This window comes from Filicampus tigris, chromosome 17, assembly GCF_054856515.1.
Source record: "Filicampus tigris isolate MCC_2025a chromosome 17, RoL_Ftig_1.0, whole genome shotgun sequence".
Classification (NCBI taxonomy): Eukaryota; Metazoa; Chordata; class Actinopteri; order Syngnathiformes; family Syngnathidae; genus Filicampus; species Filicampus tigris.
The window spans coordinates 295,260-320,659 of NC_141233.1; the positions used below are offsets into that span (position 1 = coordinate 295,260).

The following is a 25,400-nucleotide window of genomic DNA, read 5'->3' on the forward strand; positions in this document are numbered from 1 at the left end:
GCTGCTGTTGTCATCGCAGAAGGAACATTTATTATTCCTCTGTGCTCAACCGCTACTCTATGCCACTAGTGCCGCTGCACCTCCTAGTGGATGGCTGTGGATTAGCTACCTAGAAACCAGTGAGAAACTATAGAATCTAAACCAGGGAAAATAAATACAAATAACAAAATAAATTGTAGGGGTCTCTGTTTTTTAAACATCTGATTTCAACTCTCTACATTCTCTTCTCAGAGAAACTTTGACCGCAAACTGCGCAGGCAAAAGGTTCCTCCACAGCGTGTGATCTTGTGTGCCTTTTTAAGTTTCCATTGCGAGCGAATCTTTGACCACAAACTGAGCAGGCAAAAGGTTTGACACCAGTGTGGGTTCTTGTGTGTGTTTTTAAGTTTTCCTTGTGAGAGAATCGTTGGCTGCAGTCTGTGCAGGCAAAAGGTTTCTCCCCAGTGTGTTTTCTCATGTGTATTTTTAAGTTTCCCCTCAGAGAGAATCTTTGGCCACAACCTGAGCAGGTATAAGGTTTCTCACCAGTGTGGGTTCTTGGATGTACTTTTAAGCTTCCCCTGTGAGCGTACTTTTGACCACAAACTGTGCAGGCAAAAGGTTTCTCCCCAGTGTGTTTTCTGATGTTGTATTTTTAAGCTTTGCTTCCGAGAGAATATTTGGCCAGAAACTGAGCAGATAAAAGGTTTCTCCCCAGTGTGGGTTCCTGTATGTTTTTTCAAGTGTGTGTTCTGAGAGAATCTTTGGCCACAATTTGAACAAGCAAAAGGTTTTTCACCAGTGTGGGTTCTTGTATGACTTATTAAAGTTGTCTTTTGTGAGAATCTTCGGCCACAGTCTGTGCAGGAAAAGGGTTTCTCCCCAGTGTGTGTTCTTGCGTGTCTTTTTAAGTTTGCCTGAAGAGAGAACCTTTGACCACAAACTGAGCAGGAAAAACATTTCCCTCCACCATGTATTCTCATGTGTAGTTACAAATGGCTTTTACAAAGAAATATTTTCCCATACTGAGGACATTTGCAGGGTTCGTTGTCGGTGTGACATGTCATCTGACCTTCAGACTCTTCATCATCATCAGTAGCAGTAGCAGCAGCAGCAGCAGCGTCTGACGTGTCATCACTATCTGACAGTGAGGCTAGGAGGTCGTCCGCTTGTGATTCACCAGTGGTCTACATCACCTTCTCTTGTCATGTGTTGACATGAGCTGCTGCTTGGAGGCTCCGCCCATCTGCTTGCCTTACTCTGTCTTAATCTTCTCTCTTCAAAGGAACACTAATCAATGGCAACTTGCAAATATCCTCCTCCTGCTTTTTGAAGGGCGGGATCCTCTCCTTCCTCTTTCATGGAAAGGTGCTTTGGCTGCTCCCTCTTTTTTAATGGATGGGGATTGCTGCTCCTTTTCCTCTTTGAAGTGGGGGACAGCTTCATCCTCCTCTTCACTTTTAATGTGTGGGTGTCTGGCTCCTCCTTTTTTTAATGGGAGGGGATTTCTGCTCCTCTTCCTGTAATGTAACGTAAGCATACCGTTCAGCCTGTTGTTGTCTCTATTCTATTTCTATTTTAAATTGTTCATCATTTAAATTTTAAATGACATGTCTGTTCTTGGTGTTGGATTTTATCAAATTTCCTTAAAAAATGCGACTTATACTCCAGTGCGACTTGCATATGTTTTTTTTCTACTTTATTATGCATTTTATGGCTGGTGCGACTTGTACTTCGGAGCGACTTATAGTCCGGAAAATACGGCATTTCATATTAGAGTGTCTTTATGTTATAGTGTCTTTTAGAAATTATTAGTACAACTGCATTCATGGCTATCATGGTGCGCTAACCTCACAGAAATCATAGCATTGATAGAGCCAAATTTGGGGCTTCAACGAATATATCAATTTGAAAATTATTAAAATCCCTGTAAAGTGAAAATAAAGTATCTTGTGAATTTGACAACACTGAGAAGAGTAACGTTAATAAAGCAGCCAAATGTATCAAAAAATGAGCCAAGTATATAAAATAAGGCTCCAAAGTACCGTATTGGCACTAATATAAGACGGCCGTGATTATAAGATGACCCCCTCTTTTTCAAGACTCAAGTTTAAAAAAAGTTTTTTTGAACACCAAATTTATTTTTATACAGAAAATAATTACAGTACATCTGAAACAAATGATTATAACAATATATTTGAGAGAAAAAGCATGTTATTTTGCCTCATTCAAATCTTAATATCTGAACATTTAAATATGTAAACTAAAGTGCAATCACATTCGTAAATGAATGGCTTCTGGTTTTTGAAATGTAAATAAACCAATCTATTGTGATCAAACAACAAAATTGCAATAACTGTATTAACCATCAAAGTGAAGTCTAACTGTAGTCCTGAAACAAATCTGAATAAGGAAAAACATTGCAATAAAATAATGCAAACTGGTTTAACTTGAGTAGCTGAGATCTATTATGACAGAACATTACTCTTCAAAAACTATCTGCCTCGCTGTGCGCACGTCATCCTCACGTGACAGGGGTGGGCCTGGGGAGTCAGGTTCAGCATTCGCCATCAAGCGTCGTGAATGGGTATAATGTCTAGACCCCGAATATAAAACGACCCCCACTATTTCAGTCTTATTTCAATGCAAAAAACACCGTCTTATATTCGGGCCAATACAGTATTTCAAATCCCGATTTAAAAAAAAAATAAAATCACGCTCACGATTTTTTTTTACACTAATTTGCCCATTTCTGACCATTTTCCTCATGTTAAACATATAAAACATATTTAAAATGTATATAAAACCCTAAATGAAAAAACACATATGAAGCCAACTGAGCTTTCTGAACAGGTTTTAATTTAAAGCGGAAGTCAACCCAAACATATTTTTTTCAAGAATATGTTTCCAGTTGAAACACAGCATTCTGATTAATTTTGAGTTTAAGGAATATAAGTTAAGCAGCAAAATGCACTCGTTTTTAGCCATCTCTGGGAGCTGCCATTTTGTCTTCTGTCGACTTAAAATGACATCACAACTGCTCACAACGACCAATCACGGCTCAGATTCAGAAAACATGTAAGCCATGATTGGTCGTTGTGAGCAGTTGTGATGTCATTTTCAGTCGACAGAAGACAAAATGGCCACCCCAGAGATGGCTAAATGTTGACGCCAATATTTTCCTTTTTGCTGAAGATGAATATCGTCTCCAACTATCGGTTATCGGCCTCCTTGACTACTAATAATCGGTATCTGCCCTGAAAAAAACATATCTATCTCTATCTCCAAAGTCATGAAAAATAGAGCCTGCCTTCTATCTGCAGGGTAGTGTGAGCGTGTCCAATGAAGATGACATTCATCCCGGGTTGGGCCGATAATTCGATATCGATATGTATCACGACTGACACGTGATCGATACCAATAGAAAATGCCTACGATAAAACGTTCGATAGAAAAAAAAAAAGAAAAACAAACCCGATCGCAGCATGGTGTGTGATGTAGGCAGCGCACTTCCGTCTCCAAACCTGAAGAAGCATTTAAACCGAAGCAGAAGCAGGCTGTGCGCTATGCCCGCTGGCCCGGTGGCCGTGCGCTATGCCCGCTGGCCCGGCGGCCGTGCGCTATGCCCGCTGGCCCAGCGGCCGTGCGCTATGCCCGCTGGCCCAGCGGCCGTGCGCTATGCTCGCGTCCGGCGAGCGAGCGACGTTAATTCGCTCAAATAAATGACCACTCGACTCTGTACAACTCTTACAATCAAATTATATTATGCAAGATAACCCTATTAAAAACCCGTGGAGGGAGCCGTGGTGTACAAGTAGAGGAGTTCTTGTCTTTGACATGCTAGCAGTAGTTAGCCTTATCCGACACTGGCATCGCACTCAAGGTAAAATCAAGCAAGTAAAATATGAATGGACTATGGCAATAATGAGTCCGCTAAAAACGATAAAGTAGTCCTAAGACGGTTGGTCAGCGATGATGTATGCGCTAGTAAGAGAGTATTCGTTCACTTACATTGGATGAAGATTGATTGAAGGCTAATATATGTGTCAACAACTGCTTCGGGGTAGACTTAATGCAAATAAGCATTTACAATGCACTGATGGAGGACAAACTGCACATTACACTACATAGCGATGTACAAATAACAGTTAACTGTTATTTAAAGAAAAGGTTTAAAACAAAATCAATAATTATCAATATTTACTGATATGAAATACTTAGATTGTGACAGTTTTTCAAACATTTCTCAGCCCTTCTAAGCACATTATCTTTAAAATGGAGTTTATTCAATATATTTTGCAGTTTATTTCACTCTTTCATAGTTACATTGACCTCTTATTAAAGGTTAAGTATTATGTGAAAATAAAATCACCTAAATGTATTTTTCATCGTGTCATTATTTTCAATAGCTTAAAAAAGAAAAAAAAAATCAGTATATATCGATATCGACCAAAATGAAACACTTATATCGTGATATACTTTTCAGTCATATCGCCCAGCCCTACATTCATCTGTCAATCAAATGTTTGTTCGTACAAAGTTGGCTGAAAAACGTGTGCTGGCCAGCTGTGTTTAATAAACAATAGGGCTCCAGCTTTTGAATATTTTGGTGTTCGGATATACTACTGAAAATTCTATCAATTAATTGGGTATTCTGACAAAAAAAAATAGATGTATTTTTTCTTGGTTATAAGTGCTCTAGTAGAAAAAAAACATTTCCAGTTAATAATGAACTGGCTTTCATTTTCGATACTCAATATTTTACACTTTATTCTAAAATGTGCATAGCACCAAACTATTTGACTCACTTTGACCTTTATCTTTGCTTCTGAAAGGGACACCAGCCAATGGCAACTTGCAGATATCCTCCCCATCCTCCTCCTCTTTGATGGAGGGGTGCTCTTCTCCCTCCTCTTTCGTGCAAGGATGCTCAGTCTCCGCCTCTTTTTTGATGTAAAGGCACTGCTGCTCCTCTTTCTCTTTCAAGTGGGGGACAGCTCTCTCCTCCTCTTTAATGTGTGGGGGCTCTGCCTCCTGACGGTCAGGACGAACATCTGCACTGAGGTCTGAAGGACACATGTTTATATTTAGAATAGTGTTGTTCCGATACCGATACTGGTATCGGCAAGTATGCTGGTGCAAGATTTTGGTAAGTATGCCGATACCACATTAAAATGATGGTATTGGCATCGGCGAGTACGGACAAATGAAGTGCCGATGCTGGTTATTGATACTGGTATCATTGTTTGAATGCAGCGCGCATATTTGAGAGCCACACACCAGAGGGAAACAGAAGAGCCTTATCCAAATGCACATGCATGTTAATATCTAGCCCATGTCGCAATCTCACCAGCACGAAGAGCTATGGAAATAGGCTGTTTATTCAACACACGTATTCTGTGTGTGTATATGTTACAACATAGGGCTGTGCAATTAATCGGAATTCAATTACATTTTCGATTATTACACTACACGATTACAAAATTGGCATTATCATAAAAAAATGATTATTAATACTAATTTTGAGTTGTTTTGAGGCATGCACTCACGAGTTACTCCGCCGCGCCACCCTCTCCAAGCTAGCTAGCTAGCGAGCTAGCCAGCCATCCAGCCCGTACCCCGCAGGTCAGACTGCACACGCTCCTACTCAACATTTTAACAGAGTAACAGACCTAAAAATGGCACATGAACCGCCACAGGAACAACTTGTAAACAAGCAAGGCAAGTCGAAATCGCTTATTTGCTTACATTTTGGGTTCGGTGTGGAAGATGGTGAGAAAAGACATATAAGTGCAAGATGTCTCTGCACCCACCGGCAACGCGATGAATCTATTCAACCATCATTTGGTTTACGATGATGTTATGATACACCAAAGCAAGAAAACACCGAGCAATCCCACCCATCAACATCAGAGAGACACAAAAAGATAACAGAATCTATTGCCCGCACAAGCCTTCCAAATGTTTAGAGCACAGACCCCACTTTTCCATCGGCACGAGGGATTTATTTTAAATAACATATCTTATGCAAATACTACTTTTACTAGCACAAAAATAGAAACCATGCTAAACATTATTATTGTGACTTAAGTTACATTTCTTGTGTAGTCTGTAATATGAAGTCAAAATTTTTGTGTTTGGTTTTGTTTCAAATTGCTTCAAATGCAATTTGCAAACATATTATTGGTCATTATATTGTAATACAGTTTATATATGGCTTACTGTAACTTAGAAGTATTGTATAGATGACTAGTATGTAACAGTCAACATTTAAATTAGTTTCACCCAATCAGCATATTAAATTTATAATTTATCAGAAGCAAATTATTTAAATATTACTTTAAAAAACAAAACAAAAAAGGCTCCTGACAAAGGTCTAAATGTATGGATGAATAGCATATCTGTTATTCTGTCAAAATTGGCATTTTACTCCAAGCAGTTCACTACTTTGGCAATTTATAAGTGCATAGCAAGTTAACTCCAATGCTCTGTTTATACAAAGAAACCATACTTTAATTTATAAATGTGCACTTTTTAAATAATTTAATAAATATTGTTAGGTCCAAAACGAACTTAAATGACTATAGTGTTTCAAAGAATTTTGTTTGAATATTTTTTACATGTTTAAACCTGTTCTTGTTTTGTAGCAAAAAATAATCGTTTGAATAATCGTGATTTCAATTATTACCAAAATAAGATAAGATAAGATAAGATAAGAATGCCTTTATTGATCCCACAGTGGGGAAATTTTCATTGTTACAGTAGCAAAGATATAGGTCACACAGGGGCGGCGGCATAATGTGGCCATTAATGTATAACATTGACGGCAAACATTTAGAATCAAACCTATGTAGATATACGCAGGAACATGTGTATATACACATGTGTATACACACCAACCTACATCTACATAAAAATATGAGGAACACTCATTTCGGTTTGTACATAGTACAGAGGAAAAAATACTCTAAGTGACAGTGCTGCAGTGCTGTAGTGAAATGTAAGGAACAGCATTGGATAAAAATAAAACTAGACTAACAGTAGTTCGGAATGTTGAGTATTGCACGGTATTACAGTAGTGGGGAATATTGGGTATTGCACGATACGAGCTCAGGTGCAGGACTGCACAATTGCACTAATGACCGCCAGTTTGTAGAGAATACACAATGTTCTTGTTAAAGAGTCTGACAGCAGCAGGCAAGAAGGAACGGCGGAATCTCTCCTTTGCACAGCGAGGGTGTAACAGTCTGTCACTGAAGGAGCTGTGGAGTGCTGTTAGGGTTCCCTGGAGGGGGTGGTCCGGGTTGTCCAGCATTGATGACAGCTTGGCCAACACCCTCCTGTCCCCCACCGAGTCCACAGAGTCCAGGGAGCAGCCCAGGACAGAGCCGGCCCTCTTGACCAGTTTGTCCAGCCGCTTCTTGTCCCGGGCCGAGACGCCGCCTGCCCAGGTGACCACTCCCTGGAAGATGACCGATGCAACCACCGAGTCATAAAAGTTCCTGAGGAGTGTCCCCTGAACCCCAAAAGACCTCAGTCTCCTGAGTAGGAAGAGTCTGCTCTGACTCTTCCTATAGAGGGCGTCTGTGTTGTCGCACCAGTCCAGTTTATTGTTCAGATGAACACCCAGGTACTTGTAAGTTGAGACTCTCTCAACATCTGTTCCCCGGATGTTCACTGGTGCAGGTGAAGAGTGCTGGCGCCTACCGAAATCCACCACCATTTCTTTGGATTTCCCCGCATTGATCAGGAGGCGGTTCTGCTGGCACCAGTCCACAAAACCCTGAGTAAGTTCTCTGTACTCCCGATCATCTCCGCCTGTGATGAGGCCGACAATCGCAGAGTCGTCAGAGAACTTCTGCAGGTGACAGATAGGGGTGTTGTAGTTGAAGTCCGAGGTGTAGAGGGTGAACAGGAAGGGAGCCAAGACAGTTCCCTGTGGGGCCCCCGTGCTGCAGAGGAGCACGTCAGACACACAGTCCTGTGTCCTCACATACTGTGGCCGGTTTGTGAGGTAGTCCTGGATCCATGTGGTGAGGTGGTGCGCCACCCCCGCCCGCTCCAGCTTGTCTCCCAGTAGGGTGGGCTGGATGGTGTTGAAAGCACTGGAGAAATCAAAGAACATGATCCTCACAGTGCTCCCCGCCTTCTCCAGGTGGGAGAGTGAAGTGTGGAGGAGGTAGATGATGGCATCATCCACACTGATGCCAGGCTGGTATGCGAACTGGAGTGGGTCCATTGAGGAGCTCACCAGGGGGCGCAGGTGGACAAGGACCAGTCTCTCCAGGGTCTTCATCAGGTGAGACGTCAGCGCCACTGGTCTGAAGCTGTTGAGCTCCTTCGGGTGGGGGGTCTTTGGCACCGGGACCGGGCAGGATGTTTTCCATAGCTGGGGGACCGTGCCCAGCTTCAGGCTCAGGTTGAACATGTGCTGGACAATTCCACACAGCTGGTCTGCGCAGGATTTGAGGAGCTGGGGGCTGATGCCATCTGGACCCGCTGCCTTCCTCGCCTTCATCTTCTTCAGCTGGTTCCTCACCTGAGATGTTGTGAAGGCCAAGGCTGGACAGGAAGGAGTGGTGGCTATCTGGTGTAGCTGGGAGCTGGAGACTGTGGAGAAAAGAGGGGAGGGGGTGACACGCCCAGCAGGAGGAGTAGGTGGAGACTGCAGCAGGAGAGACTGAGTGGAGGCAGGCATCTGATCGAACCTATTGAAAAAGAGATTCAGCTCATTTGCCCACTGCAGGTCCCCCCCAGTCCGGGTCTTGGGTTGTCCGTGGCCTGAGATGGTCTTCAGGCCCCTCCAGACTCCCCTGGCGTTATTCTGCAGCAGCTGCTCCTCCATCCTCTTCCTGTAGGACCTTTTCCCCTCTCTGATCCTCCTCCTCAGCTGGCGCTGCACAGTCCTCCGCTCCTCTATGTTGCCTGACGCAAAAGCCCTCCTCTTCTCCTTCAGGAGAGCTTTTATGTCTGGTGTGATCCAGGGTTTGTTGTTGGAGAAACACCTTACTGTCCTGGTGGGTATGGTGTTCTCCATGCAGAAATTTATATAGTCTGTAACAGTGTCCGTTAGACTACTAATGTCTTCCCCGTGAGCATCGCTGAATACTTCCCACACAGTTGTGCTGAAGCAGTCCTTTAAGGCCTCCTCGGCCTCTCCAGACCATCTCTGAACCGTGCGGGTCACAGCTGGCTGCCTGCGGACCAGAGGTTTGTACACAGACTGGAGAGCCACCAGGTTGTGATCAGCTTTGCCCAGCGGGGGGAGGGGCAGTGATGTGTATGCCTCCTTGGTGTTGGCATAGAAAAGGTCCAGTGTTTTATTGTCTCTGGTGTGGCAGGTGACATACTGTGTGAATGAAGGCAGAGAGGAGGAAGGGGAGGCATGATTGAAGTCACCAGAGATGAGTACCAGGGCATTTGGGTGCTGTGTTTGTAGCCTGCTCACTGCTGCAGTCAAGACATCACAGGCTGTGTCGCTGCTGGCAATGGTGGGACGTAGACGGTCACCGCGATCACGTGACTAAACTCTCGCGGGATGTAGAATGGCCTCATGCCAACAGCTAGCAGCTCAATATCCCTGCTGCAAAGCTGCTCCTTAATCGTGATGTGCCCAGGATTATACCATCTATCGTTCACAAACACAGCCAGCCCTCCTCCTTTCCTCTTTCCACTCTCCAGCGTCCTGTCCGCGCGTATGATTTGGAAGCCGTCCAATTCTACGACCGCGTTCGGTGTTAGCGTTGTTAGCCACGACTCCGTGAATAGCATCAGGCTAGCCTCCCGGAAGTCCCTCTCGTGCCGGGTAAGCGCCGCTAGCTCGTCCATCTTGTTGGGGAGCGATCTAACATTCCCCATGATAACAGACGGGAGGACGGGATGGTATCGTCTCCTCCTTTCCCTGCGTTTAACCCCCGCACGAGATCCCCGTCTCTTCCTCCTCAGCTCACGGGGGATATCGGGTCTCGCCCCGGGAGCCGGCGCATGGTTAGCACGGAGTGCTAACAGCTGATTCCGGCTGTAAACAATGGGGGCTCGGCTCCGAGCCAAGTCGCCGGACACGATCGCGCAAAAAATAGCCATCAGCAGCAGCAAGAATACCGCAGTTTGGGTGTCCATTGCTACGCAAGTTACGACTATCAATTATACGAAAAAGGTTTGAGGTAGAGTAATATTAAAGAACAAAAACACACGAAAAGGCTCACCGATGAGCCGGAGCTACTGTAGCGGGCTGCCACTCGCGCGGGCTGCCACTCGCGAAGTCGAGTAATCGTGATTAATGTTTCTTTTTCATAATCGAGCAGCCCTATTACAACAGATACTTCACAATTGATTATTTAAATATGAAGAATTTTACATTCAATTGAGTATGCAATTCTTTAGAATTACAAGAAAAATAGTGCTTGTATTTTGATTTTTCAAATGGCAATGCATCGGTGCAGTATCGGCCGATATCGGCCGATACTGCACAGCCAAGTAGCGGAATCGGTAGGGGAAGTGGTATCGGAACAACACTAATTTAGAATGAATGTTATTTGGTAATCCAAAAACTTAATATTAATATTAAGGCTGTACAGAATACATGGATTACACACATTTTCCCCAATTTCCTGAAAAGTGAAAATAAAACGCAACACAGAGAACAGTAATGTTAACAATAGGAGTGAGAACGCTAATCGCTTTTTCGATGCATCGTTCGTTTTATTACAAAAGATTCTGCATCGATTCAGAGGTATTAATAATTGATGTTTAAAGTATGAATGAAAAAAAAACAACTAAAAGGCACTGTTGCCGGTCCACATAAATTAGCACACGTGCAAGCGATTACGTGCATTTGTACGTCAAACGTCTGTGCCGAGGCGTACGCGACAAGATGGCGGAACAAGTTCATCCTCACACGAGCGGCGCAATCCTCGTTAAAAGCATTGATTTGGAGACATATAATTTCTTTATGAAGTGTAAGACGAGGAAAAAAATATTTCGGGAACTCAACAAACATGACACGCTACCACCTAGAGTTGAGTGCTGCGAAAGCCGCACCCGTCAGAGATGATAAACAACCGACCGACCCTGCCAGGTGCTCGAGCAAATCTTTGCCCTAACTCCGAAAGAGCAAGAAAAATGACCAAATCCATTACAGAGTACATTGCATCAGACTTGCGCCTTTAATCGGTTGTGGGAAGAAGGGGCTTTCGCGTCATGATGCAGACACTGGATCCACGGTATAAAATTCCCGTCGCCAGGTAAAATAACACCTGAGTATGTAGCTCACTTCTTTTCTCACACAAAAACCTAAAATATGCACACCTTCTGAAAGTTTAGCAGTTAATAAATGTATATTATTTATTGTTACAAAATATGCTGTTGGTTAATATTTTGAATTATAAAACTGGTCTGTTTGATGGCAATTTTTCAGGGCTTAATGTTAGTTTAAATAAAAGCGGCGTTCATTGCCAAGTGACACAGTAATGTCAATCAGGTGCTGCATATTGCACTTACAAGTATTAAAATACAGGTTACGCTAAATCAGATTACGTTTAAATATGTTTTTAATTAGGGATGTAACGATTCATTCAAGTCCCGATTCGATTTTCAGTTCCCGATTTTCGATTCAATTTTCAAAAAATTACTTCCATGTCTCTGTGCACTAGCGTGGTTCTGCATCCATCCACAAAGGCAATACTCAATGATGTTTGGCGCAAAAGCATAATCATTTACACATTCAAAATGTGCTATGCGTTTTCAATGAAAAAAACGTTGCAAGACATCATTTTTTAGATGAATTTAAGCAACTCGATTTTCAATCGTTACATCCCTAGTTTTTATAAATTTTTTGTTATAGGAGAATTTACAGACATTTGTTACAAAAAATGCTGTTGTTGGCACTTTTTGAAATTTGTGGTGACACACGCAAACGAGGTTGCCTTGCCCAAAAAGTCCAAGTGTGAAATAGAAATCCTTGCTCTTCTTTGAGTTCTCCAATTGCTTCAAAAAAGGTACCAGTGTTTTAGATGAACTATGAAATGTAAGATATTGTAGTGATGCATCGGAATTGAATCGAATCATAGGCCACTTAATCGGAAATCAATCGAATCGTGGGCCTCTGACTCGACAATCAATTGAATCATGGGCCAATGAATCGGATCGAATCGTGAGGTATCCATAGATTCCCACCCCTAGTTAATTAACAATGCTGTCAAATTCGAATGCATCTAAAAATCACCAAGTACCGTATTTTCCGGATTATAAATCACGTTTTTTTTTTTTTATAGTTTGGCTGGGGCTGCGATTTATACTCTGGAGTGACTTATGTGTGAAATTATTAACACATTATTACTGTCATGGCTTGTTAGTGCTGACTTGTATTTATGATGTTTTGCCTCCCTCTGCAGGCGCTTTAGCGCTAAAGCACAGACTACAAAACTCACTACTACAAAAGACATTGTAAACTATTATTGCATGTTGCCCCAAATTGTGAATAAAAATGATATAATACTGTATACCGTACTTTCCGGTCTATAAGTCGCTCCGGAGTACAAGATGCACCAGTCATAAAATGCATAATAAAGAATGAAAAATCATATATAAGTCGCACTGGAGTATAAGTCACATTTTTTTTCATAGTTTGGCCGGGGTGCGACTCTTACTCCAGTGCCACTTATATATGTTTTTTTGTTTTTTATTATGCATTTTATGGCTGGTGCAACTTGTACTCGGGTTCACTTTCCTCTCAGTGTCTGTTGTGTGGATCTACGCAAGGCGCAAATGCCTTCTAAGGTATACATGGACAACAATGCCTTGGTAGTAGGGCTGCAGCTAACAATTATTTTAAGAATCAGATTTTTTTTACTTGCATCCCTTCATTAAAAATAAAATCGACATTTCAAATTGGCAGAGCAGAAAGGTGCACAAAGGTTGCTGCGTGAACATTAAACAGACCTCTTGAAGTGAAATCAGGATTTGAAAAGGAAAAGTTGAGCTGAAATGACATGAGGACATGGACCGACACACAAAAAAGCATTAAAATGTATGCTATACATTGGTATGCTAAACACTGTTTTTGTCATCCTCTGTCACTATGCTGCCTGTCCCAGTCTCAACTGCCACATCAAGACTTTCAGGCTTGCCCACAACCTCAACATCTCTGTGAATCCAGTGACAAAATAATCATATTGTCATTCTTGACCTCAGATTAAATGCATTCACATTTTACGTACAAGACATTAAACTGATGAAAAACATATACTAAGACAAACACTTGATTTTAAAACATACCTCGTAACTCATCATGCTTCTCTTTTTTTTTTTTTTTTTTTTTTTAACTCGAGTCGAGCTCAGATAACTCTCCATTTATCAAAGCTTTTGACAAACTTTACCAAACGAGACATTGTAAACTATTATTACATTTTGCCACAAATTGTGAATAAAAATAATATAATCCTGTATACCGTATTTTCCAGACTATAAATCGCTCCGGAGTACAAGTTGCACCAGCAATAAATTGCATAATAAAGAAGTAAAAATCATATATAAGCCGCACTGGAGTATAAATCGCATTTTGAGGGGGAAATTTATTTGATAAAATCCAACACCAATAACAGACATTAAAATTTAAATGCCAAACTGTGAAGTTGCTTAAGAATGTTCTATATATATTTTCTGCATTTCTCAGAAACATTCTTCATTATTCACTGTCTATACATCTTTTGCTGTATCAGTCTAAGGCCCTCCCACCTATGACGCGTACAGGTACTAGATAAAAGCCAGCCGCGGCTGGGAGGGGGAAGGGGGAAGAGCAACAGTGGAGCCGAAAACACACGCACTCTGTGTTCCTCCCTTCTCTCTCCCCCCGCTGCAGTGGTATAAAATTGTACATTGTCTCTGCCTGAATTTCTTTTTACATCTGATGACCGGCCACACGAGGTCTACCCACATTTTGGACCTCACATTAATTGGTGCCGAAACCCGGGACCCACGTCTGGACGGTCCGCCGACGCTGGATTGAGGACACCGAGAATCTGTCGACAGCGCTTCCCTTTGTTCGAGGCGGGTCTCCTCCTCCGGCTTCACGGCGGTTCGCCCGGACACTGGGTCCCACGAACCAGGCCGGCATCAGATAATCAGGTAGGGCAATCTACTACACGTTTTTGAATTGGAGAAAAAAAAACAAAAAAAAAAAAACAGCACAGTATCAGGTTGAATTACAAATCAAGGAGGTGGGGGTTGGCGGCGCGCAACAGGGGGTTGGCCCTCGGAAAAGAAAAAGCCCAGCTGGCAACTTTGTCATCCAGATAACCCAAGAAACCATAAAAAGGAATTAGAGTTGGTTTATATTTAAGTGTAAAATAACGACTAACATTAGTTGGTGGTAATAACACTTAACGGGATCGGGTATCTGGGTAGTGGAAATTAAACGTTGGTGTCTACGTAACAGTGGCACAAAGAAAGACCAAACCCATCTACAAATCACCTACAAATCACCTACAAATTACCTACAAATCACCTACAAATTTCTAAAAGAGTATAAAATAATGACTGAGTGCTGTAAGGAAGCGTGTTTAATCATAATTTTGTGAGTGATTATAAGTAAAATCAGAGCTCTGTTATATATAGATAAAATAAAGTGCACTCTGTCTGTGTCTGTGTGTGTGCGTGTGTGTGTGCGTGTGTGTGTGTGTGCGTGTGTAGGGGTGTGTGTGTGTGTGTGTGTTAGATCAAAGCTTTGTTCGACTGTTTAGGGCATTGCCCAATTGTTTGGTTTGCCGAATTAAAGATGGGGCAAACCCAGAGAAAAGCTTTGTTGGAAAATAGAGATGTGAAGTATATGGGAACGGTGAGCGAGGAGTATGTGAAGTATGTTGTAGGTTGGGTGAGAAAATTAGAATTTTCTCCCGTTTTGGCTGATGTTCCTAACAAAGAGGAAGTGAAAAGAAAGTTAGTGAAGAAAAGAAAGGAAAAAGCAAGTAAAGGAAAAGAGACAGCGGGAGTTGAAGCCCAACTCCGTGCCATTGATGCATGGATTGCTCAGGGAAAGAAAAGACAAGGAGAAGTAGAGCAGAAGAAGCTTAGAAAGGAAGTTTTGCGTATGAAGATTGTTCAAACAGAAGAAACAGGAGTCAGAGTCAGACAGAGGGCTTCAGGAAATCAGCAGGGGGCAGCTCCACACGTGACTGAGGACAAAGAGGATGCATATGAAGTCCCACCAGGAGAGACGGGCCAACAGAGCACAGGCCCCCCCATTGAGAGAGTCACAACTAGAGGGAAAAGTAAAGAGCCCCCTGGCAATAAATCAAAGAAGAACAAACAAGCCCCCCAGTCTGATGTAGTTGCATATCAAAGAGCTCTATATCCCCCATTGCCTGAGCTGGAGCCTATACCAACGTATCCCATGGTAGCCGTAGCTAACCCAGCATTTGGAACCATTGATGATACCACAGGCCAACTATATCAACCTACTATCTTAGTGTATAGGCCATGGACCGAAGAAGAGAAAAAAGCAGTGTGTGCTGGTATCCCCCTCATTGAAGAGAATGCTCAAAAGTGGGCTGATGCTATTATGGATGTGCAAAGATCATATCATCTTAATGGGCGTGAACTGCTGAGTGTTTTGAAAATAACATCAGGACACAGACTAGGAAGATACCAGGGCATTTTCAACCCAGACCAGGCCCCTGGCATTCCTAAAAACCCTGATGCTGAACTCCTCCAAGAGTTAGACACAATGTTACAAAGAGCAGTTAACATGTACAAGAAACCACCAGACCTGGATAGAGTGAGACAGTGTAAACAAGAATCCACTGAAAATGCCCAACAATTCCTTGATCGTCTGATTGATACAATGAGACTGTCCAGTGGATTTGAAGACTCGCAGGATGTCAACAGCCCCTTCCAAACCCTCCTGAGATCCACCCTGATGGATGGCATAATGGAGGGGACAGCAAACTTCACCAAAAAACATTTCCCAAACTGGAAAACTGCCTCAGTCACCGATCTGATGGGTTGGATCATCCATGCTGAAACTCTGAAAAAGAAAAAGCAAGCACAGACATTCACCGTGTATACTCAACCTCAACTATCAGCTCCAGTGTACTATCAAGACAGACCAGGCCGAGGGAGAGGCCGAGGAAGAGGCAGAGGAAGATCTGCCTCCTACGACGACGCCTGCTACAATTGTGGAAAGAAAGGACATTTTGCCAGAGACTGCAAATCCAAACCAAAACAAAAGAGACCAAAACCTATTGAAGAAGAACTGTATGAAGACCGGCTAGGAGAACACTTGTTTGAGGAGGAACCTGAAAGTCAAAAAGAAGACATCTACAGGTTGCCCCTAAACGGGACAACCACCTTCACTCCAAGCAAACATTTAATAGAATGAGAGAAGAAGATTCTGATCAGTAAAGAAGAACTGTCAGAAATCATCGGCCTCACAGAAGCTTGTAAAATGTTCAAAGACAAAGAAGTAACAATTTACACTGACAGCCAATATGCCCACTCGACTCTACACATTTTTGCAACAATGTGGGCCAGAAGAGGCATGAAAACATCATCAGGAAAACAAGTGCAACACGCTGACCTTCTCACAGAACTGTTAGCAGCTGTACTACTGCCAAGACGACTTGCTGTGTGCAAATGTAAAGCACACACCAAAACCAAAGACATTGTTTCACAAGGAAATGCAAAAGCAGATGAAGCAGCAAAGAAAGCAGCATGTGGAACACAAAAGAAACTGCTCCATGTGAAGGACATTGACAATCAACAAGCTAACACAATACCAACTGAAGTATTAAAAGACATGCAAGAACATGCCCCAGACAAAGAAAAACACTCCTGGACAAAGCTCCATGTCACCAAAAGCCAAGATGGACTCTACCATAGAGACAACAAACCAATTATCCCTAGAAATTTGTTTCAAGCAGTAGCTGTATTGACACATGGGAAAGCCCACGTGTCAACAGGGGGATGATGGCTATGGCAGAGAGGGCATTCACAGTACCACTAGGACTACATACCTATTTTAAAATTTTTTGTAGGTCATGTATAGTGTGTTGTCGTCATAATGTCCAGGGAAATGTCAGACCAAAAAGAGGGAAGTGCCCTGTAGGGGGTTATCCGTTTGAAGTAGTTCACATGGACTTCATTGAGCTAAGTAAGAGTGGTCAGTATCAGTACTGTTTAGTATTAGTCGATTCTCTTACCAAATGGGTTGAAGTTGTTCCAGCCAAACATGCAAATGCACTCACAGTGGCAAAGGCCATCTGCAAACACATCATTCCAGACCATGGGATCCCTAAGGTCCTGTGGAGTGATAATGGGACGCATTTTGTTAATGATGTTGTAGATCACATGGCCAGTCACCTAGGTATTGTATTAAAACATCACTGTGCATATCATCCACAAAGTGCAGGTTTGGTAGAAAGAACTAATGCGACAGTAAAGCTGAGATTAAGAAAGACTATGGAAGAAACAGGCAAACCATGGCCAGATTGTTTAGCCTTAGTAAAAACATACATGAGAATCACACCCACTTCCACTGGCATCACACCATTTGAAGCAGTACACGGTAGACCATTCCACCTCCCACTCTGGGAGGACCAGCCATGCTCAGACACAGTAGGAGAAGCAGACCCACTCACCAAGTGGCTCTGCAACCTGTTCAGAGAAAAAGAAATTGTGAGAACAAATGATCTGCCTGTTGTGTCTGACTCTTCTGTGCAGGAGACGCTGACCCCTGGTGACCTAGTTCTGGTGAAAGTGGTGAAAAGGAAAACCTGGTCGAGCCCACGCTGGGACGGCCCCTTCACAGTCCTACTCACCACCCCTACTGCAATAAAGATCGCTGAGAGAGACACTTGGATTCACCAGAGCCATTGCAAAAAGGTCACCGAACTGAAATAGGGTTAATTGGACTCTTAGGGTCAGTTGAACTCTTGCGCCACACCTACAAACATGGCCTGGCTGTGGCTCTATGGAGCTGTCATCGTCCTTGGACTAGGAACGGTCCACCTCACAAACGCTGACACTACACCCAGCATTAAAAAACAGATCTGGGGCCCAGAGACGTCACGACGCCAATGCCCAATATGGCCCAGCACAGTAATGGAAGACCGGCCATACACAGCATGCATCCCACGAGCCAAAGGGGAAGCAACGCTGGATATCCCTTTGAATGATTTGAGATCACTGTGTACAGAATGTGAAAAAATGGGAGGCAACAGATATGTACTAGGGACACGTCACAGTACTTACGAGTGGTATGCAGGCACCCCACCCGACAAATGGACTGAAAATGGGTATCAGGAGGGGTGGGATTCGGTGTTTCACGTCACAGGTCGAACAGTTAATTGGAGGCTAACATCCTTAGCCCAGGCTTACCGAAAGGAAGTGTTGAACTTCACAAAGAACACCACACATTTGCAAATGAAAGTAAACACATCCACAGAAGGTTGTTTGCAAATGGCGTTAATGCCATGGTTTGGCACATATGCACCCATGCATCCATTCCAGTACTGTATATTGAATTCTGAAGCAGAACCTCAAAGTACAGGAGGTAACCCTGTGGCAGCTCTACCAATACACATCGTTCAAACACGAGATGATAATCAAACTCCATCCATTTTTAAGCATTGGGATGACCAGATAGAAGATGAAGGATATTCACATCCACTGGCATCCAACACATGGTGGCAGTATGCTAATCACACTGCCCATTCACAAGGGAAAGCAGGATGTTATGTTTGTTCCCTTTTACCTCATTCAGCCAACCAACTAGCATTGTATGCCACACCATTGTCCTACGAAGAAGCTAACACTGCATTGCGGGAGACACTCATACCATCTGTAAATCAGACACACAAACCACTGTTAGTTGTTACCAAAGCAACAGCTACGGGTTTTAAAGTCACACTTGACAAAGCACATCTCCACCATTGCAACAACATTGAAGACGACAAATATTGTTTCCCAATGTGTGTCAACGTCACCAGTTCAGGTGGAAAACCTATCACACCCATCGACATCAAACATTGTAATGTTACAGTTAATGCACAACCAGCACACCACACAGCTCTAGACAGAGTGTGGTGGATGTGTGGTTGGAAGGCATACACCAAGTTACCTGAAAATACAACCACAGTTTGCACACCAGTAACAGTCTCAGATCACACCTACATAGTCACAGCACACCCGTTACATCGCAGAACTAAGAGATATGTTGACTTTGAGCCACATGATAATTGGGGAGGCAGCAATGTCCCACAAGAGCACGGGTATTGGTCTACAGGAAGCAGGATCGGCATGGCAATGTTCCCAGGGTTCGGAGTAGGTTTGCTCACTTTACGTGTTGAAACCATTGATTACAGATTCCAGACCTTTGTAAATGCCACATTTGATGTCGTCACTAATCTTCACAACACCCTGTCAGCCACACGCCTTATGGCTCTCCAAACACGCATGGCTGTTGACCTAGCCTTAGCTCCTCAGGGTGGTGTTTGTGCCATGATAAGAGAACACTGTTGTACTTACATACCTGATCACAATGAAACCATTGTAGACGCACTCCACACTATGAAGAATTTGAAAGACACAATGGCAGCTGATCATGAGAAGCTACCTAATTGGCTTGGTTGGTTGTTCACAGGTACATGGTCTCAAGTTCTATTGAAAATCATTAGTCCCTTTTTGATCAGTATAATCATTTTTATTCTTCTTTGCATTATCTGTTCAACTTGCATTGTCCCATTGTCCAAGAGAACAGTCAGTAGGCTCCTTGTCGCCCAAATGTATCATTACAATTTTATAAACCTCAATGATGATGATGATATTAAGGATGATGATGATGCTGATGATGTTCTCATGTGATCACTGAGATTTTTCTTTAACTTCATGTTTTGTCTATCACCAGACCAAGAAGGTTCTCGCCCTCATGGGAGCGGGGAGGTGGGGAATTTCCTCTACAATATATACGCTACAAATAGGGGTAGGGGTTTTCGCCCCATCCTGGTGATGGACCGATTGTTGTGTTTTCATTATGATGTGTTTACCAGAAACCTTTGGATGGTATTCATTGATGTTCTTCGAAATTCACAACAGGGGGGAAATGTGAAGTTGCTTAAGAATGTTCTATATATATTTTGTGCATTTCTCAGAAACATTCTTCATTATTCACTGTCTATACATCTTTTGCTGTATCAGTCTAAGGCCCTCCCACCTATGACGCGTACAGGTACTAGATAAAAGCCAGCCGCGGCTGGGAGGGGGAAGGGGGTAGAGCAACAGTGGAGCCGAGAACACACGCACTCTGTGTTCCTCCCTTCTCTCTCCCCCCGCTGCAGTGGTATAAAATTGTACATTGTCTCTGCCTGAATTTCTTTTTACATCTGATGACCGGCCACACGAGGTCTACCCACATTTTGGACCTCACACAAACAATTTAAAATAAAAATAGATTAGAGGCAACAACAGGCTATATGGTATGCTTACGTTACATTACACAACACCCCCCTGGAAGCCAAGTTGTCTCCGTCCGTGTAACGCTAATATTAAATGCACAAGCTAGCATCTCCGTCGCGTAACGCTAATATTAAATGCACAAGCTAGCAAATGAGTAAAACAGATGTATTTGGGTAACACTCGCATACCCCCCACCGCTCCAACTGACGGTGAATACTTAAAGGGCTGGGCCGCGAGCGGTATAGACTTGTATGAACACATCCGTGGCAGAAAAAAGGTTGGGGACCACTGCTCTAAAGAAGTCATTTGGATGCTTAGTATAGAGCGCCCTCTTGCGGTTTAGTGTGAAAATAACATGTGAAATGATATGCCAGTAATGTGTTAATAATTTCACACATAAGTTGCTCCAGAGAATAAATCGCAACCCCCAGCCAAACTATGGAAAAAAAAAAAAAAAACGCGACTTATACTCCAGAAAATACGGGAAATAAATGTCAACATCATACTTTACCTCTGACAAATGTGCTTACTTGGTTGATTTGTATTTTGAGTGGTGAGGCACACTGTGTTTTGCTTTAAGTCCGGTGGGTGGCACAGGTCATTCAGAAATTGAATGAAAACAGATGGATAGTTGGAAGAGCACCCTGCGTTTTGCCGTTCGACAGTGTACGGTAGGGGTGGCAATCTATGGGACCTCACGATTCGATCCGATTTACGATTCAGAGGCCCACGATTTGATTCAATTCCGATTTTAGAGGCCTATGATTCGATTCGATTCTGATTCCGATGCATCACTACACTGCCTTGCATTATATAGTCCATGCAACGCACCATTACCTTTTTAAAAGCAAAACCTCAGGGAAGAGCAAGGATTTAGATTTCACACTTTGACTTTGCTGCGCTTGTATTAGGTTTTGCTTGTTCCGCCATCTTGTCACGTATTAGCTTAGCCTAGCATAGTCACTTGACGTACAAACGTAGTTAATCACTTGCACATGCTTTTACCTTTATGATTTAAACTTTAAATATTGATTGATTATTAATACCTATGAATCGATTCAAAATCTTTTTAATACGCCGAATGATGCATCGAAAAAAATTATTATTGTTCCCACGCCATCCTAGAGTTTAAATCAAGTTGCTGCGCTGCCGTTAGCGCGTCGGCATATTTTCGAACAAGTGAATTTGGGGCTTGGAGAAGCACTCTGGATAACAAGCACAATAAAAGTGCACTTCATTTACTATTGTGACTAAATTGAATGTTTCGTATTTTGGGGACTAAAAGGTTAAAAGGTGAAACAAATCTGATTTGGCCTACAAGTCCAGCCTAGAATAGACAGACTGGCGGTGGTCGGCACATGCTCCAAAATAAGTCTAAAATTAGTGACGACATTAATGTACACCGCGGTGTATTTTGAATACTGCCTAACCCTATTGAAGACTTTGGGGCAGGGTCTGGGTGCAACTCAGGACCATTTTGACCAATCAAAAGAGCTTGTTTGAGGCAGAGGGCCAAAACCCACTCTCATTGGTTCATTTGGACGCCGGTCAGGGGGAAGACGTCAGACAAAACACCCCCAAATTTTCAAGTGTAAGGTATGTGTTTTGTTGAGCTTACTGGCATAGCTGTACTACACTGTTGGACCTGTACGGGTCACAACGTATATAGCACCTCCCGCTCCCTAGTACAAATTTATTACATGTAGATAGTATTCAAAATGCGTTATTCCGCTGAGTAATTCGCTTATTGGGTTTAAATTAGAGACAGACCGATATATTTTTTTCAGGGTCGATACGATTATTAGTAGAGATGCTCCGATCGATCGGGCACCAATAATGATCGGCCGATTTTCGTGAAAAATGACGTAATCTGCATATTCGATCAAAGCCTGTTATTGCCGATCAAAGAATCCGATCACCCGCAGCTCATGCGGTGTGCTGTGTGTAGTTTGCGTCTTGTAATATATGCCATGAAAAGATATCTCGTGGGGGAGCATGGCCACAAGTTTCAACACAACCAACTTAGTCCGACATTTGAAGAATAAGCAATTGGAAGACTATGGTGAGTTTGCGAGGCTCACTGCATTGAAGCAGCAGCAACAATGAAACGGCAGCTAACGCAGCCCATGCTGACCAACTCAAACCCATACCAGCGCGACAGGCAAAAGGCAACGCAAATAACCAGGAAAATAATGAAATTGAACGGACTTGATGACCAACCATTCTCGGTGGTGGAAGACACCGGATTCCGCCGTCTGCTCACCCACTTCGAGCCTCGCAAGCTACGTGCTACTGGGACGCAAATATTTCACAGACGTAGCTCCACCAGAGAGTGTATTGTCGCATCGAAAGTTTCCTAAAAGAAGGCCTATTATCCTGTTTACGTTTTACAAGTGTTAAATGGAGCTCGGATGTCAGTCCTGTGTCGAAATTGAGTCTAACAAGGGAGTTTTTCGCTCGCGTGCTGCTTTTAATGACAATGTTCGAACGAGGCATATGTATTCCAAAATGTGTTATGCATGATGCGTTACTTTTTTACTTTGTTACTTATGCACAAGACAAGAAACCAAGTTCCTGAGTCGTTTCAATTTAGGAACTCATTGAATAGTTTATTCAAGTGAAGCCTGCATGTGACTATTTTTTCTACTTTGATTATATTCTGAACCATGCAATGTTTAGGTGGCATGTTAGTTATTTGACTTTTTGTATAATTAAGTATTTTGGGACTGCTGATTCTTTTGATCTGTTAAAAACTGTGTTACTAAAAGCTGGTTTACGGCAAAACTACGGCAATAATATGGCTGTTTTTATTCAGATAATATTGCATAATAGCGGTCACCATAAATAAATGGAAAAATATACAGGTATTCCATGTGACCGGAATCAGTATCGGCCGATCTCACTCATGCATGATCGGTATTGGTGTCATAAAACCTGATCGGAACATCCCTAATCTTAACCATATATCACGCGTCACATGTATATTCCGATGCATTTAAATGGCTAGGAGACCGAGAATTGGATTTAAAAAAAGAAAATGACGTAAACGCTCTGCCGGCTTTTGGTGCACTACTTACCTGACTGACGCAAACTTCAAGACAGCAACGCAATCGAAGGAGGCTTTGCCATCATGATTTGTAGCCACTGCAAGTAACACTTGTGATAGTCTTACGCGCCTGTTATAACGTGTTATTTTTGTAAAGACAGGGTGTAATATAGTGACAGTGTTATTGTTTCTAGTGGTGTATTAAAATGTTGCTCCTTTTGGAATAAAATGCTTGTGACTTGGTGACACCCTTAGCAACAAATCATCAGCAACAAATCCTACACATCAGAAATACATTGAAATTACAAGTTGTGAAGCACAATATTTACAGTTTTCAAAATGGATCCACGGGCTGCAAGGAACTAATGGGCGGGCTGGAATAGCAGTCCAAACTGTGTATATCAGGGATGTATATCACGGATGGGCGACTGCCATCCCGTCAGCTGTACTTTGATTGCTTTTGGGAAAAACCGCAGGCAGGAAAAAGAAAAATATACTGTAGTGACAAACAAACAAGTGTTTGTCTTCATTAGCATATTCTGTATTGGAGGAATAAAAAAATATATAAATAAAATGAATCAAGCTACATTATGTTAATAATATGGTACTTGGATTACGTTACGTTCTAGAGACTGTATATATTTTTAAAGTAACCCTCCCAACCCTGGGTATATTAAAGAAACGTATATAAGGTCTTCAAACTAGCACAGATTTTCTGGACTGATTTAATTTCACACCAGCAAAAGTTCAGCAGATAGGCATACAGAAAAAAACGTCGTGTTTTTCCCCCAAACTACCTCATCTGGACATTATTATCATACAGTAATGATGTTTCCATTGCAATATACACAAGAATATTCCATTAACGATCGAAAGTAGTTCCTAACAAAGCAAGTGAGCGTAAGAAGCGTACAAATCTGCTCTGCGAGGCTGCACGCAAACATCGTCCAGCAGCAGTCCAAGATGTTGCTCGTTCTATTTAACGACACAAAGTTCCTCCTCATACTTTGTTGTCCTTCTTGCATACATTTTCACACAATAATCCCAACAACGTCGCACTTGATCTGTATTTGGCGATGTGTCGCAGTTCACAAAAACGTCCCATTGTTAGCGGTTAGCGAGCTAAAATAAGCTAACAAAAACTGAACGGGTTGATGTTTTATGCTAACTAGGCCGACCGAGACGAATTTAACGGCACACAAAGACGTAAATGGTTCGAGTCCAGTAAAGTAGTGAAGTAATTCGTACTGTGTGGAAGCTTCAGCCCGTTCGGCAATTTGAAGAGATCAAATATCGCGTGGAGCACGTGTTGGGTCGTTCGCGAACGATTTGTTCAAAAAGAACGAATCTTTTCAGTGAACGTGAGAGAATGGATCACTTCCTGAGGTGATTCGTTCTTTTCTCAGTTCATTTGAGCTCAGCCACGCGCATGTTGTCAATCTTCGCGATCGATCAATCAGCAGCCAACGTCAGATGTAAACGGGATTTACTGAACATACTGCCACGCTATTGGCCTTCACGAAGGAATCAGTGATGTCAATTTCCGTTCACCAACGATTTGGTGAGCGAACGGGTCGCTGCAGTGATGTCATTTCCCGTTCACCAACGATCCGGTGAGTGAACGTATCTCTGCGGGAATCAGTGATGTCATTTCCCGTTCACCAACGATTCGGTGAGCGAGTCTCGCTGCGGGGATCAGTGATGTCATTTCCCGTTCACCAACGATTCAGTGTGTGAACGTGTTGCTGCCATTTCTCGTTCACGCGAACGAGAACTCCATGCAGTCAGTGAGTGAACTGAGTTTTGCTGTGAATGATTCGCGATTCGCCAAGGAAGGAACCACTCACCAACACCACTCCTTTCGTACTCGCGGGGACAATCTTTCTTTGGCATCCGTTTCTCCAAGTAACGGCTAATGTTAAGCCCA

General features: G+C 42.7%; 1 protein-coding gene across 1 annotated transcript; it reads right to left on the reverse strand.

Annotated features, from left to right (window-relative positions):
* Positions 1–1,209: 1,209 nt before the first annotated feature.
* Positions 1,210–25,400, reverse strand: LOC147132782 (uncharacterized). The gene is made up of 3 exons (XM_086012099.1): positions 25,321–25,400; positions 4,788–5,045; positions 1,210–1,499 (listed from the first exon to the last, which is right to left on the reverse strand). The coding sequence occupies exons 1-3, from the start codon at positions 25,364–25,366 to the stop codon at positions 1,471–1,473; spliced, it is 333 nt and encodes a 110-aa protein (XP_085868225.1). The 5' UTR covers positions 25,367–25,400; the 3' UTR covers positions 1,210–1,470.

Excerpts from the sequence above, each read along its gene's own strand:
- LOC147132782 (XM_086012099.1), bottom strand. The coding sequence starts at position 25,366 with ATGCCAAAGAAAGATTGTCCCCGCGAGTACGAAAGGAGTGGTGTTG. Across the intron at positions 5,046-25,320 it reads GTACGAAAGGAGTGGTGTTG|ACCTCAGTGCAGATGTTCGT; the intron begins GTGAGTGGTTCC and ends TGTGTCCTTCAG. Across the intron at positions 1,500-4,787 it reads AAGCAAAGATAAAGGTCAAA|GAAGAGGAGCAGAAATCCCC; the intron begins GTGAGTCAAATA and ends GTTACATTACAG.